Source organism: Rhea americana, unplaced genomic scaffold (genome assembly GCF_003343005.1).
Source record: "Rhea americana isolate MKP2758 unplaced genomic scaffold, rheAme1 scaffold_21, whole genome shotgun sequence".
NCBI lineage: Eukaryota > Metazoa > Chordata > Aves > Rheiformes > Rheidae > Rhea > Rhea americana.
The window spans coordinates 120,997-135,561 of record NW_028186258.1 but is presented as its reverse complement, the minus strand read 5'-3'; the positions used below and the strand labels follow the sequence as shown (position 1 = coordinate 135,561).

The 14,565-nt window shown below is 49.9% G+C and overlaps 1 protein-coding gene across 5 annotated transcripts in view; it reads right to left on the bottom strand.

The window, feature by feature from the left end:
- SEPTIN9 (septin 9) overlaps positions 1-14,565 on the bottom strand; it is a 166,921-nt gene that overhangs the window by 116,908 nt on the left and 35,448 nt on the right. The window contains exon 1 of one of the 5 annotated variants that reach the window (XM_085304417.1): positions 8,409-9,197. The exons of 3 other annotated variants lie outside the window; for them this stretch is intronic. In XM_085304417.1, coding sequence (XP_085160543.1) covers positions 8,409-8,430 — 22 coding nt within the window. In that variant the 5' untranslated portion in view covers positions 8,431-9,197. Of the gene's footprint in view, positions 1-7,955; positions 8,046-8,408; positions 9,198-14,565 lie in introns of those variants that run through there. One more of the 5 variants, XM_085304419.1, reaches the window with a different exon arrangement.

Here is a 14,565-nt window from a genome sequence, read left to right as displayed (position 1 = left end):
ATCAGGGGCAGAGGGACAAAATCCAAGGCATACGTGACCAGAGCAATTCTAACTGGTGTAGTGTGTGATGTAGTCTACACAAAGTGATGGTTCTCATCAGCCTGACAATAAACTAGAAATGAACTCTGGACTTGACGCCTGGATTTGAGTCCAGATTCACATTTCCCAGTCTACAGTTTCACACCAGGACAGAGTCCCCCAAAGCTGCCCTCTAGCTTCTTAGGTGTCCTTCAAAGCAAGCATCTTCACCAYCCATTTAGAATTTTCTCTTTCCTCTTGTTCCCCTAAACTACGTCAACAGACTTGTCCAGAACAAAGGCCCTAGCAAGCCTCCTTCACTGCCGAGTCCTGATACCAGAGGCCCCACAGTGCTTTATCTGAGCGGCTCACCCACGGTGAGTCACTGCATCCCACATATGCCAGGCAGGCTAGATACTCTCCCACACCAAAAAGGATCAAGCACTCTGACAAAGCCTAGCATGGACTAAGYACATGCCCATAGGTCCTGACACTTCCCACATGTCAGCCTCTCCCCCCGGTAGCAAGGGTTTGCATACGTCACCAAAGCCACTGTTCAGTACCATGACTGAGAACTTGAAACATGCAGCCCTGGAGAGAAGGAACATCTGAAACTAATAAAAATGCATGTCCTGCACTCATCAGAAAGCAAAGGAAAGACCATTACATGCCGGCAACCAGCACCAGATGGCAGAGGACAAGTTGCCAGCAAGGGGGATGTTGCAGGCAGCTCCAGGGCATATACAGATATTCCCAGAAGTTCTGGAGACAAGGAAGGAGAGCACAGCTTGGGGTTAATGAAACAAGAAGTCACTCTTAAGACAGCAGTTCATAGATATATGGGCTAATATCTTAATTAGCAACCACAGAGGGTGCCCAAACTTTTGGGCCTTGAGCCCACTTTTCCAAATCTAATGAGATTTTAAGGAATCAACATTTCAGACAACAAAATAACCAAAGYGTAAGAATTTCCAAGCTTCAGTTCTGTCCTGGAAAACTTCCACATGAGCACTCATGTACCTACATAGCTGCCTTATACTGTGCCCTGCTGCTCTTCTGGAGAAGAAAACCAGGACAGTCCAGGGGTTTCACATCTGGTCTTGGCTTTACACTGAGAATGACAATACAGCAAGAGCCTCAGGAGTCYGGCTGTGACCGATTCAGAGAATCTGTGCCTTGCACCATGGTTTAATTTTCTAGATGAGAGCGCCAAGACGAGACGCTAACAAACCTTTTTTGCACAGCCTCGAGCCACAAACTTCCTGACGGTTCATGGTCAAAACTGCAATCTGTAGATTTTGCAGAACTAACGGCAGGCTCGCTCATGAATCCTACATCCAAGTAATCACATTTATGATTTTGAAAATTAGTTTCCCTGGAACCCGTAATTTGCTCCAAGACCTACTGCTTTAGTTTATAAGGTACCTGGTAACAGAATCACAAAATTAACACGGAGCTGTTTAGGTAGTATCAATTTCACATTGGTATGAACCACGTCAAGCCAAAATATCCACTTTCTAGTCTCTTACATGATTATTATCTGTAAAACTAATGTATTTTGTTCACCTGTAAAATCATTCTTATTCTTCCCCAAGCCACAGGAGAGAGCTATTTAGAAGTCTCCAACAACASTCGTAGCATCAGCAATACCATAGCTCTGCCAAACGTTATGTTGAGGGAACATTTTCCTTCACTTCAATAGCAGCTTCATCCCGTAGCCATGTGTGGGGTACCCAGCTGCTAGCACAGCACAAATAAATACAACAGCAGCAGCCCTGAAGCGTTAAAGAGGACAGAAAAAGAGGAAATGCTATACTCCATGCAAGCTCAAAGAGGGGCATGGGGGAGTTAGTTTTCTGTGTTGGTGTTTGGAAAGGAAGCTGTACTTGCAAGTAAAAGCCTTTGATGAGAAGGCAGTGGGCACAGCCGGTCTCCCTAGAAACTCAAGTTTAAAGCATTCAAGGGACACTGGTTAAGCACACATGTAAAGGACAGTATACTGTCATTTTCAACTGTTCTCTGCAAGTATCCATCAAGCACAAATAGTCTGGGTTGAATAGCTTCAGAAGTTCAGACATGTGCCAGCCAGAGACCCACAACTCCCCATGCTGCATGCATGCATGTTTAGAAACCTCCAGGTTTCTGAATGTACTTCTCCACTCCCATGTACAGTCCAGCACCACTGTCATCCTCACCTCACCTACCGAGAACTTCAGTTCAGAGACCCAAAGGCCAGATTCTTACACCAAATCAATGTGTAATAGGAGTAAAAAAGCCTTTTCCTAAGGATTAACAGAAAATCTGGAACAGAGGAAGAAATTTAACCTAAATTCCCTCAAGTCTCAGACCATCCCTAAGATGAGACTCCCTCCCCATCAGACCTTCCCCTATACAATGGCAGAGGAGACCTGGCAGCAGGCAGCACCCACACTTAGCGTGACAGCAGACCTTGCAGCATGAAGCATTGGTGCTCTCTAACATCTTAATCTGTCCTGCCAGCATTAGTTACAGCTGCAAGTACTACTGCATGGAGAAGCCAAGAGGACACAGATACTGTGCTTCTGAGATCATTAAGGCAACAGAAGACATGTGTTGACCCAGACATACTTCCCTAACTACGTACTTGCTCCTACTCAGCATTATGGTATGCTGGACCTTGGAATCGCTCTGACTTGCATGAGAAATGTCCTCCCTCATCCCTAGCAGCATGGGAATCACTCTGCTGGGAAGCTCCAAGTCATTCAGCAAAGCACAAAGCAGGAGGGCAGGCAGGAAAGGAGCTCCTATGCTGGGGTTAGCCAAGTTCAACTGAGAAGTGTCAAAAAGCATTACCTACGTTGTCAGGCAAAAGATGAGTTGTGCGCCACACTGGGATTGTATTTAATGGTGATGAGCATAAATTCCAGCAGATTTAAGAGCAGACATCAGGAAATGGATAACGCTTCATACCTCAACATGCCTCAGGCAATGGAGCAGGCGTATCCGCTGGCCAAGCAAGAACRTATATCCCAGAACACACTGGGAGCAGTGCAGAGCATGCTGAAAACACTGCAGCCTCATGAAACCCATGTCCAACCCTGAGAGGAGGTCAGGATGAACCTATTCGATTATTAGATGAACTAAAACACACGGTCGCAACAGGTTACCACTCTGAAWCTACCTGGAAAGTAGACACTTGAACAAGAACTGTGATGAAAGAACTGAAAGTACTTTTACAGTGCCTTTTACAGTTATGTAGGACATAGGCCTACAACCTTGGGGCAGGCYACCACAGGCTTCAGCAAACTGCAGGTGATTAGCACCGTGTAGGCCAAGCAACAGGACACCAACAGAAGCAACAGAAAGGAACATTAAGGATGGCACAAAGGCACAGAAAGGCACCTCTGGGTGCTGTCCTGGATGAATGCAGTGATGTCTAACAGAAGGGAGAAGAATCTAGACTCCAAATGACTGGCCTGGCACGCCGTCAGTGTAATGTGTTGCAAGGCAAGGGAAAGAGACAGTGATTTGGTAAAAAAGGGTGTGTAGCTGGGAGAGGAGCATTAGAAAGAAACATGTCAGACTCCAAGCAACTGCTTTAATTCCTATTTCTCAGAAACAGTAGAACACCAAAAATACCAGAGACAAAGGACAGCTAGAGGGATCAGAAAAAAACCCAACCTTTCTGCTCCAATACCTGCATTTTAAAAATTGCCATTTGTAACAGAGAGACAGCACATTTCCTCTCAACAATCCTTCACACTTCCAGTRTTCAGAAAAGATCACTACACTCTTTCCTACTGCTCATGTCCAGGACTGTAGGGGTTTCCTACATGGCTCTGAGGACCAATGAAGATACTCTGCCTTAACACATTTAGTCCTGAGAGATGCTGCCTACACAGCTGTTGAAAGCTACACTCACTTCAAACAGTGGCAGTCTCCTTGGTGCTCTGATCCTTTAAGTTCATAAAATTAAATATAAAGCCTCAAATTAAATTTTATATACATATGTACACACAGACTTACACATGTAAGTACCTGTGGATACACACACACACATATATATGTATATATATGACTGAAAGATTAATAGACAATCACCACATAGGTTAATAAACAGTTCATCATTCATTCTGGAGCTCARCAGATTGCTTATAAGCACCTCCAGCACTTCCAGCAGGGACCTCCTGGGCCTTGYGTAACATGCCACTCCTTGCAATCAGGAATTACGTTCACCTACTGATCATTTGTTAACTCTTGCACTAGGTTTTCAAAGGGATCTTTTAAAAAGTGACCTTGATTTACCTGGGAGATCAGACTTCCTTTCCGGTGATGGTTGCACCCCATCACCACAGTAAATGATCCCCTACCTTCTGGGGTTGCTAGTGACCCTTTCTTTTCTTTTTTAAGAGATCAAGGGCCCCACAGCTTTATCATTAAATGCTTTGTAGAAAGATATAGACTAATCAAAATAGCTGTCTCCTAGGGAAAGGAAGGACAGCCAGCTCCACCTGAGAAACACCCCTAAAACAAACTAAAGGCAGAGAAGAAGGGCAGATGTGACCGAGAAAACAACTCCAGAGCACGGCTCCCAGGCCCTGAAACCCTGGAGAGCGATACCTGGAAACAAATCACMGCAGAGCTAAGGCTCTCCATGTTGAATTAGCTGGTGGACTTTGTTCCACGTGATGGGGGAGATGGTTTAATCCAGATGAAAAGCAACTAGCAGGTTATACAATTATTATTATTACATTTATACTGGCACCTAATGACACCACCTGAGATTAAGTACCTTGTTATAGAGACTGACAGAGATGTTCACTGTCCTCGAGCAGGCAAGGACTTCTCAGGGTTGGCCTAAGCCTGGAGATGAATCTTTCAAGGCAGGTATACCCCAAAGTCTCCCTCGTGCCCCCGCCTGATGTCCACCTGCTCCAGCATCAACCTGCCTGTAGAAAGGCTGAGAAAAACCTCTTAAACTCAGCACTGTGCACAGCTCTGCCCCTACAAGGGAGCAAGGGATGAGGCAGGTGACAACCTCCTCCATACGCTGCTGAGGTGCCCAGATGCAATGGTGATAGGTGCCTACAAGGCCCTCAGGGAGCAGCGGGGCAGGATGCATACAGACAACACAATCTGAACAGGCCTTTGCATGCAGCAGGACTCGGAGGGTATTACCAGCGCTCCTGGCACACGGTTACAGTGTTACCTCACACATCTGATGCCTTCACCTGCAGCACTGGGCACTCGCCATCACCAGGGCCAGGATCCCGCATTAGGGACATCACTCAACTGCAGAAACGCCTGAGCTCGCCTAAGCCAGAGAAAGCTCTGGGGGCCATGCTCTGCTCCAGCAGCTGTGGAAAACCAGCCCTCAAGGAGAAGAAAAGAGGCCCAATTCCCAGTCTCTGCGGTACCCTCACACCAGTCTGGCAGCAGTACATTCAGATCAGGAGTTATTTATTCCTACCCACAGCAAAATATTAATTAAAAGCATGTTGAGGGCCAAAGCAGTGCTGCTGGAACGTGGCCAGCTCAGTGTCAGTGCAGTAGGCCAGAGTGAGCAGCTCCCCCCTGCCACCAGCACGAGCAGCAGCATTGCCAGCTCCCTTGTGCCATCGAGGAAGCAATTCCCAAACCGCATCCAGGCACAGGGCAGACTGTGCCACTGAGGCAAGTCCATCTCTCACGTACCCAGGAACGTCTTAGACCTAACAGCCAGCGGTACCACAGCCAGCTGCAAGCAAGAGTCCAGCCCCAGGATGTAGCTGGACCATCAGCTAGCAAATGCCAGTGTCACGCCTGGCAGTCGGCCAGACTGAGATTTGCCAAGTCACTTGCCCTGGGAATCAGCACTGCACCACAGACCTGGGAAGCAAACAGCGTAACTAAATGATGTTCTCAGTTGTGTTTCCAGAATCTCACTCAACGAGATTTTCCTGTGGCTCCATGCACAGATTTCACTTTCCCTTTAACCTTTCCATTATTGCCATTATTTTAGGCTGCTTTCCCTGCCTAGATTAACTCCTCCAAACCAGGCATCATGGATAAGGCCTAATACCAACCCTTCTTCCCATCTGTTTCTCCATCCTGTATTTCATGCCTGAGCTCCGTTTCAGAAGCTCTGCCGAGACGGCCAGTACGGCTCTCCCCGACACGGGCCTGCTCGCTGGCAGCAGCACTCTCCCGGTGTTTCCCGTGGCTGTTCCTGCTTCCTCGTCCAGGCTGGAGCATGACAGYGAGGGTTCAGCATCCTTTGCCAAGCCCACAGGCACAACCGCCTTCAGTTAAGGCACGTTTGCGTTTACCTACGGCTTGGCACATGCTGCCGCACACACCTGCCTGCCGTGTTCGTCAGCCGGGTTGCATCGATGCCGGATTACCTGGCTCCCCTCCCGGCAACCCGTGACTCAGCTGGATTTGAAATACCCATGAAAAATCAGGTTCCAGCAGGGGTCAGTGAAATACATACACATAATAAGAAGTTAGCACACATGCGAGTTTGCGAATGTTGCTAGTGATCCCTGGGGCTAGCAAGAGCTCTTGCATCTTCACACACACACTCTCCACCAGGGTCTTCCTGCCCACGGGATGCTCTGCACCATGCAAGCGGTTGAGAGCCAGCCTGAGGCCAGAGGGCTCTTTGCTTGCTGCAGCGGTTGAACACGCTGAGAGTATGMAGAAACCCATCTCAGACACTTTCCTGGGACAGGGCGCGCGCCTCAGATCATGGCGCTAGAGCCCAAAATTGGAGCGCGCTTGCTCACCAGCAATCTTTTGCAAACCCCACCACTTYTCTTAGCAGAGAAAGGGAAACTAGTGCTGCGCAGAGGATGTAACAGGGGATTTAAAAGGCCAGCTCAGGCTGTGCTGCCCCCTCCTCTGCTTCTGCGGCCACAGGCAGCTTGTGCGCTCCTCCAGCRGAGACCTGCACGCAGCAGGACCGGGCTGCCCAGCGCAGAGCACTGCGGTGCTGAAACGTGCGCCATCCAGCTACGAGCGGCRCGCAGGGATGCTTTGTAGTGGCTCAAACCAGAGGAGAAAACACGAGCAAGAGGGATGGAGTGAGAGGGAGAAGTTATCATCTGCGTTCCTCAAAGGTGGTGGGAAGCTGAGGATGCTCTTGCAGGTAAGCATCCTCCCAGACCGAACCGGGAGCTCGAAGCCTCGCTCAGATGGGGCCCTGCGGGTCCAGTTTGGGCTGACAACGGGAGCAGCTTTCTCCAACCACAGTTTCACTCCACCCTGGCTTGAGCGTTTCCTCTCCTCCTGATCGTTTTCCGTCCAGCACCAATGCCCAGTGGGGAATGCCCRGGAAGCAGAGGGCCTCGTGCCCACGCTGGACCAGCGTGGAGGTGGGAAGGGGCAACAACCACTGCATTAGACCAGGGTGCTTGCAAAGTGGTTTTGCTCCCCGCTGCTTCAYGCTCTCTTTGGCATCCTCTGTCCTCTTCGAGCATGCTGAGATCGAGACACTCCCCCCCTCCTCGGAAAAAGCCACACTGCCTGTCTCACCTCCCTGGTTTGGGGAGTAAACTGTTACTGTCACGGCCATCCGGCAAATGCTACGAGAGCCGCTCTCCGAAGCCTCGACATCCGACCAGCCAACGCACCCGGGAGCCGTTTTTGGAACCGCGCAGCCATGCACCATTAGCCAGGATTTGCAGGGAAGCAGGGGAATTAAAGGGAGTTATTCATCGCTCTTTTTATTGCCCTCGGTCCCCTCCCCGCCACCCCTACACCCACACGCTTGGCCGGCAAGGTAAAGCACAAGTCGCGCTGCCTGCGCGAGCTCCAGCGTTACACAACCTACAGCCGCGCACGCAGCCGCGAGGCCCCGTCCCGCAGCTTCTGCCCGGCAAAAGAGGCGTTTTGGGAGGGCAAAAGAAGGGGAAGAGACTTTGGCAGGCAGAGAAAGCGCAGCCACAACACGCAATCACACAAACTGAGGAGCCAACCTTCAGAAGAGAAATGCATCTCCATGCCAAGAGCTCGGCTATTTTCCTCTCTCTTCCCGGCTCGGAGCGCTGAGCTAACAGGCTCAGCATTCATCCCCCTCGCGCCGCGCGGCAAATGGGAGCGGAGAGGGGGAGAGCGAGACTCAAATGAAATCCAGACCTAGCAGTTTCTTTTTTTTTCCCTCCTTTTTTTTTTTTTTTTTTTTTTTTTTTCCCCCAGTGCCCCCTGGGCTTCTCCTGGAACCACATTCTGTCTAGAGGACTCAGGAGGATGGGAAAAAAAAGAAAGAGAAAAAGAAAAGTAAAAAGGCAGCATTGCAAAAAATAAATAAATAAAAGAATTCACTGAAATCAATCCAGAGTGTGGCTGTTTCTCTTCTTAAAGTGCAGAAGCTACTGGAAAGGTAGGAGAGCAGAAGCAAGATAAAACATATTAAAAGATCAATAGCCTACCTGAAATCCGGTCCCTCTCCATTACTACGGGATATATTTAGCATCCGCGTGTCACGGCCGTCCCTTTTTTCGGTGGCGTCCCCTTCTTTCACCCACTCTCCCTTCCTCCTTGCCTCGCCTCCTCCTCCTCTTCCAAAAACAGCTCTTTGTCTGGTCTAATTTCTTCAATCTGTTGCAATCACGAACGCATCCAAATTACCACATTTCCATGTGCTGATCATATGTTTGTGCTCCAAACTGAAGTAGCTTTGTCTCTTTGAAATGAAAAAGAGTGAGAGAGAAAGAGAAAGGAAGAAGAAAACAGAAAAAGGGGGTGCATGACCCGAAAATTCTGTAGCTCCCTGAAATACTCCACCAGGCACAGGAAAACTGAAAATCCCAAGTCCTCCGTAAAACGGTCTTAAAGCTACAGCGTGCGAGTGTCCAGGGGAACGCTCCAGTCTCCACAGTTCTCTCTTAATATCCACCAGGAGATGCTTAAGGAAGTTGGCTCCTTGCAATAACAGAGCGAACAACTCATCCAGCTTCTCAAATCTCTCCTTGCTTCCCCGGTCTTATTCTGCTGCTATTTCCTCTCTTCCCCTCCTCCTTCCTTGGCTAGAGCATTTTAAAAGAGCAAAGATCCTGCTTGTTTCCCCACCCAGCCAGGTCTGAAGTTTCGGTTCATGCATAAACTATTCGGCTGATGAAGGCTGACTTCATTCGCAGGCACAGCATCGGGGCTGCGGCTACCAGGCAGCGCCCGAGCGCCGCGTGTTTACTCTCCCCGCTGCGAGCCTGCCGGCGAGTTTTACTACCGGATCCTGGCAAGGAGTCCCCCCGCTTCGCCGTCGCGCGGCCGCCGGCTGCGCCCTCCCCTCGGCGAGGCAGCGATAAGGCGAGGACGGCTGGAGCCGGCGCGCCAGAAGCCACCGGCCTCGCAGTCGGCGGAGCGGGGCTGGGCTTTGAGAGCGCCGCTCGCGTGCCGCGRAGCGCCGGGAGGCTGCCGGGGCGCGGAGCGAGCGGAGCAGCCCCGCCGGGCGGCTGGACGTCCGGGATGYGCTGGCACGCCCGCGGCTGCGACGGGCTGCTCTTCGTGGAAACTTCCACCTGGCCAGCGGCCAGAGACGGGCGGCGGAGCCTTTGGCTCAGCACCTCCCCTGACACGGCGCCCGCGGGCTCAGCGCTGCCCGTAGCCCGGACCTGATGCGACCTCAGCGCTCGGGCACAGGGCGGCGGGGGGGGCCAGGCTGTGCTGCTGGCTTCGGGGAGCGCCGCATTTCCTCAGCACGGTGCCGAGGCCGCCGGCTCGGCGCAGAGCTGCCGGACGTCGTCCCTGGAAGCCCCGTGCCGATCTCGCGCGGCGGGTGGCAACGCTACGCGGCAGAGCGGGCGGCCAGCTGCCAACCTCCTGTATCACTCGCAGCCGAGTCCCATTGACAGTCTGGAGCTGTGAGTCAACAAGCCAGATGCGAGGGCACCGGCGCTCCCCTCGGAGCGGGCAAACAAGGCAGCGTGGCCAGGGATGGACGATGCCGGGAAGAAATGCTATCGCCGCTGTGCAGAGCGGGCATGCCGGCGGCACCCTCGCGTGCTCGGCGCTGTACACGTGACACTCCTTGCACTAAAATGCTTACAGTTCATGTGGAAAGTTGCATGCACTGCAGCCTAGACAGAGCCTGGCACTTTCCCCCATAACATGGGCAGAAGTACAGATTGTTTCCTGGCTGGATGAATAAGCTTCCAACGAAGAAATTCATACATTAAAGGAGCTGCTGGGCCAAATGCCTTGGATTTTATAACCTGGTTCTATCTTGCATTGCTTTTCAGGGGGAATATTGAAAAAAAAAGGGGGGGGGTGAGAGTGCGAGCGAGCAGCAAACTGGTATGTTTTCCCCATACACCAGCTGATGGAATATCACTGTCATCAAACCAGAGGGAGGAACAAGGAAAACATCACAYAGGCTCAGACGAATGGTGCGGTCAGTCCAGCATCCTGGAGCCAGCAGCAGCCACTGCAGCAACAGACACAAGAAAGTTGGTAGAAGGTAGTTCCAAAACACTCCATTCCTTAGGAAAGTTTCACTCTGGTCTTCAGCAGTTAGAGGTTGGATTAGTCCCTAGGCAGGCAGCTTTTGATTCCTTCTCAAATTCCCATCCATTCTCTATTTGCTATTACAGCTTTGCATGCTCCTCCTGCCAGTGCGCAAGGCATTAAAGAGGGGACAATAAGCAACGGTTTCCCATGCACAATCAGAAGCCATGTATTTCCTGCCTGATATTTAGAAGGTGCCATACACAAAGAAAGAACCCAGGGGAGCCACACTGCTACACGCAGCTGAAAAATTCAACCCATTGCTTTCACCAAGCAGTCTTTACTGCCATGCCTCTTACGCCTTAACCAGTCTCAGGCTGAAGAGGAAGGGGAAAAGCTCAGGGGAATTATCAAGAAAGGACAAAGGTGAATGGAAAGAAAGAGATGAAGGCAGCACACACGATTCAGCCTGTAGATTTTAACTCATCAAGATCCAGGTGATTGGGAGTGGACCAAGCAAAGGCATCATTTCGCTGAGGGTAGATCAACATGAGAYGCTCAGGGAAATAAATCCAAATTAAGATTAATGCAGTTGAACTTTCAATTCACAAAGCCTCAAGACATGCATTTACTGATAATTCAACTCATCAAGCAAGTTTTTATGGATTCATTTTAAAAGTGCAATTGTGTGTCCTCCTCCAAAGATGCCCTTGCAAAGCAGTGTTGCTACACTGCAAGTGGCAGAGGCATTCAGATAACATCGGTTAAAATCAATGGGTTCTGGACTTACATGCCATGCCCACAACTCCAAGGCTGGGGTTTGCTCCCTTCCAACCCTTGCGTCCAGTGACCTGCGGGGCACCAGGACTGGAGCTGGTACTCAGGGCTGCAAGTCGGAGGAGYAGGGTCCTCCTGTCCTCCTCAGTTTTTGAGGAGCTTGCCAAATTCCTGCTCAGATAGGCATTTGGTGATCTATGTATTGTATAAGTCTAAATAAAGTAAGATAAATTATATTAYATTTTCTAGTATCACCTTTAAAAGGCCAGGGCAGGGAGCCAGGCAAACATYAAAGGTTTGGGAAAGGGCAGAGGAGAACCTTTCCTGGCTCAGTCGGTTTTCTCAGAGCTCAAGGCCCATTAGGACTCTCCTTTGGCAGAGCCAGCAGGGCAGGGAAGAGTTAGGAGCAAATTTTAGGAAGCAATTGCCATCTTCCATAAAAATAAAATCAATTTCCCTTTGCAAAAGAGCAGATGAAGCAAAGCAGGAGCCTTGCTCTGCCCCTACCCAGGGCTTGCTGAGGCAGACGGTGATGTGGGCTGCACATGGTTGCTTCCCTTCACCCCACCTAGCAGGTCCAGAAATTACAATGCCTGGCAGCCGGCAGGAAGTTCTGCCAGGTGTAGAGAAAACTAGGAAGGAAATTGCTAGAAAGAAAGTGAACCAAACCCTGTTAGAGGCTCAGTTTGGATCTTCTCTCTCACACATTTCATATGCTAGCCCAGCAATACCAGAGCTCTTCACTAAGCCACAAACTGCCCGTCGGACATGAACAAGTAGATAAAGGTGGAAGCCACTGTGGAGACAGCAAAATCTCACCCACAACTATGGATACATGCATACACTCAAAAGTACTTTCTCTTCTACCTGGTTCACCTGCACAGCCCTAGAGCTACAGCCTACAGCTGACAAAGCCTTCCCCCATGCTCTGGTGTTGAGCGAGCTGGAAAGGACAAATGCTGCAAGTCAGCACATGGATCAAAGGTTCAGACTGCATTGACTGGTGCTGGAAAATGGCTAGAGCAGCCGGAGACCTTGAGGGTCTGGCGAGGCAGGGAATACACAGTGATTCAACAGGTTCTCTTACAAGCTCAGTTATCTGTAATGCTAGCAACAAAAGTACAGAGAGGGAAGGCAGCRGGGAACACATCTAAGCCAAATTATGTTTGGTGAAGCATTTTAAGATGAGAAAACACAGGTCCAATCTCAAACAGTCGATTATATCAACTCTATGCTATCTACCTCCAGGCTGGATCAGAAGATGACTCCCCYGAGTATTTGCTCCAGGAACCCGTCACTTACGTTTAGGAGCCCTAGGAACAGGGAGGAAAGGAAATGCCAGCTTAAAAAAGATGCTCCTCTTTTTAAAGGAGGTACTTATTCTTTGAACACTGTGGCCTGCTCCTTGCCTTGCCACTCCTCCTTTGCCCTCGCCTATCTGGCCAGGCACCAAGCTGCCCTATCCCAGACCATGGCCACAAGCAGTCCCAGAATAGGACTCCTCTTAGTCCACATTTGCTTGCCAAGTACTATTTTTCCCCTCCCTGAACAGTTTGATGAGAAACCATATTCATCTGACACAGGGAAACACTGATCCTCCCTTCTGAAGTTATTATTTTTCCTATGCCAAAGATCGTGCCCAGGACACAGGGTTCATCACAACCCAGAACAGTGCACGGRAGTACAGTAGAAGCTTGCTAAAACAGCAGAACATCCCCTCCCATCCCTGAACCCATACAACACCCTGACTGGAAGCATACAGATGTCTCCCTCTGCTCTGATTTTTGCCAGGGGGAGGGATGAGTCTTTACGAGCAGCCCCTGCTAGGGCTCTACTCCACACTGAGTCTCCGCCTGAAAGCTTCATACTGCCGGAAATCCCTAGCGTATCCTCCCCAGGCTTTCTGCTCGCACTTTAACGCTCATATGCTCAAGTATTAATAGCAGCTGGCGGTGTAGAATGAAAAGCAAGGCAGAATGACTGGACTTGCACCCTCTCGGGACATTGCATGGATTCTCAAATAAATGCTTACTTTTCCAAGACCTTCTGCTTAGGCTTTCCTTTCCAGATTCATCCCTACCATCAGTCTTACTCCTGAAGAGCCCTTTCAACACAAACTCTTCCTCCCTTTTCCTCCTCTACCCCCCTAAACAGGGTGGAGTTATCCCATACCTGATGGTCTGGGGCARTCCTCTACTGAGCAGTTGCAGGGGTAAAACAGGGTCTCCAGTCTGGTTGTATTTGCTCTTCTTTTGAATAATGGCTGTTTGCTCTCTGCTCCCCTACCTCCCCAGCAGGTCCCTCCAATAGATCCTACCTGGCAGGAGGAGAAGGCATCAAGTAGCAAAGTTTTCAGGAGAGTTACCAACTCTGTCTCTTTGGCAGGCAGATTAAATGAAACAAGATTGCCCCAAGTCTTGTATACATCTCTGGGAGCTGTCTTTTTTTTCTGGTCCTATTTAATAAGCTAGACGACAGGTTACATTACCCACTGCTCCCCCTCCACTGTTCCTCAGAGTAGCTGGCCCCAGGAGACCCTTGAGCCACCCCAACCACAACCACTGAGCACAGCTCACCATGCAGCTTTATCTCTGCAGCAGCAAAAGCCTGTCTGACAAGCTGCACATTTTCCATCTGCGTTAGATGTGGGTAGTATGGTCTAGTGTAGAGCAATGCTCTGCTAGCGTGTATTAAAGCAGTTCCTCTGATGTCAGGGCTACCCTCTGACACCARCTGCAGATCTCACCCTGGACTTGCTTAGATCTTTGACTCATGTTCTTCATGAAAGCAGCTTCTAAGCACAGGGACTCTCAAAATATTGCTGCCTGTGGGGCAAGCTGAGGTGAGAGGCATTCTCAGCACACTTTGCTGTTCTACCACACTGCAGCACAACRGAGAGATATTGCCATGGTGTGATGCAGCAACAAGACAACACAACTGGCCTCTTACAGACTTGCCTTGATTGCTGAAGGGCCAATCCAGTGAAGCACAGAAAACGCTCCAGAATTAGGCAGTAGACCCTATTTTACTTGTGTAGCAGAATCATTCGGGCCTGAACAACTTACAGAACATCACACCGCACTTTGGATCAGAAATTAAACTGCAAAAATATCAAGCCAAGGAGAGATTGCCCTATTGAATCAGTAAATCAGGAAAACTGCTGCCAGAGCTTTCCTAAAAAACATGCATTGCTTTCACAGCTATCAGAACTTCAGCAGAGAAAATTTGTGCGTTGCAAGTCAGCCCTATGCATCTACCGTAGTTTCTGTGCTAGCCCAGCTGCAGCGTTGCCTAACAAACAACAGCCTTCTAACTGCAGACATAAAAGAGGCTGAGTTCCCGTCTCTTTTGCAGCCGCGGACACAA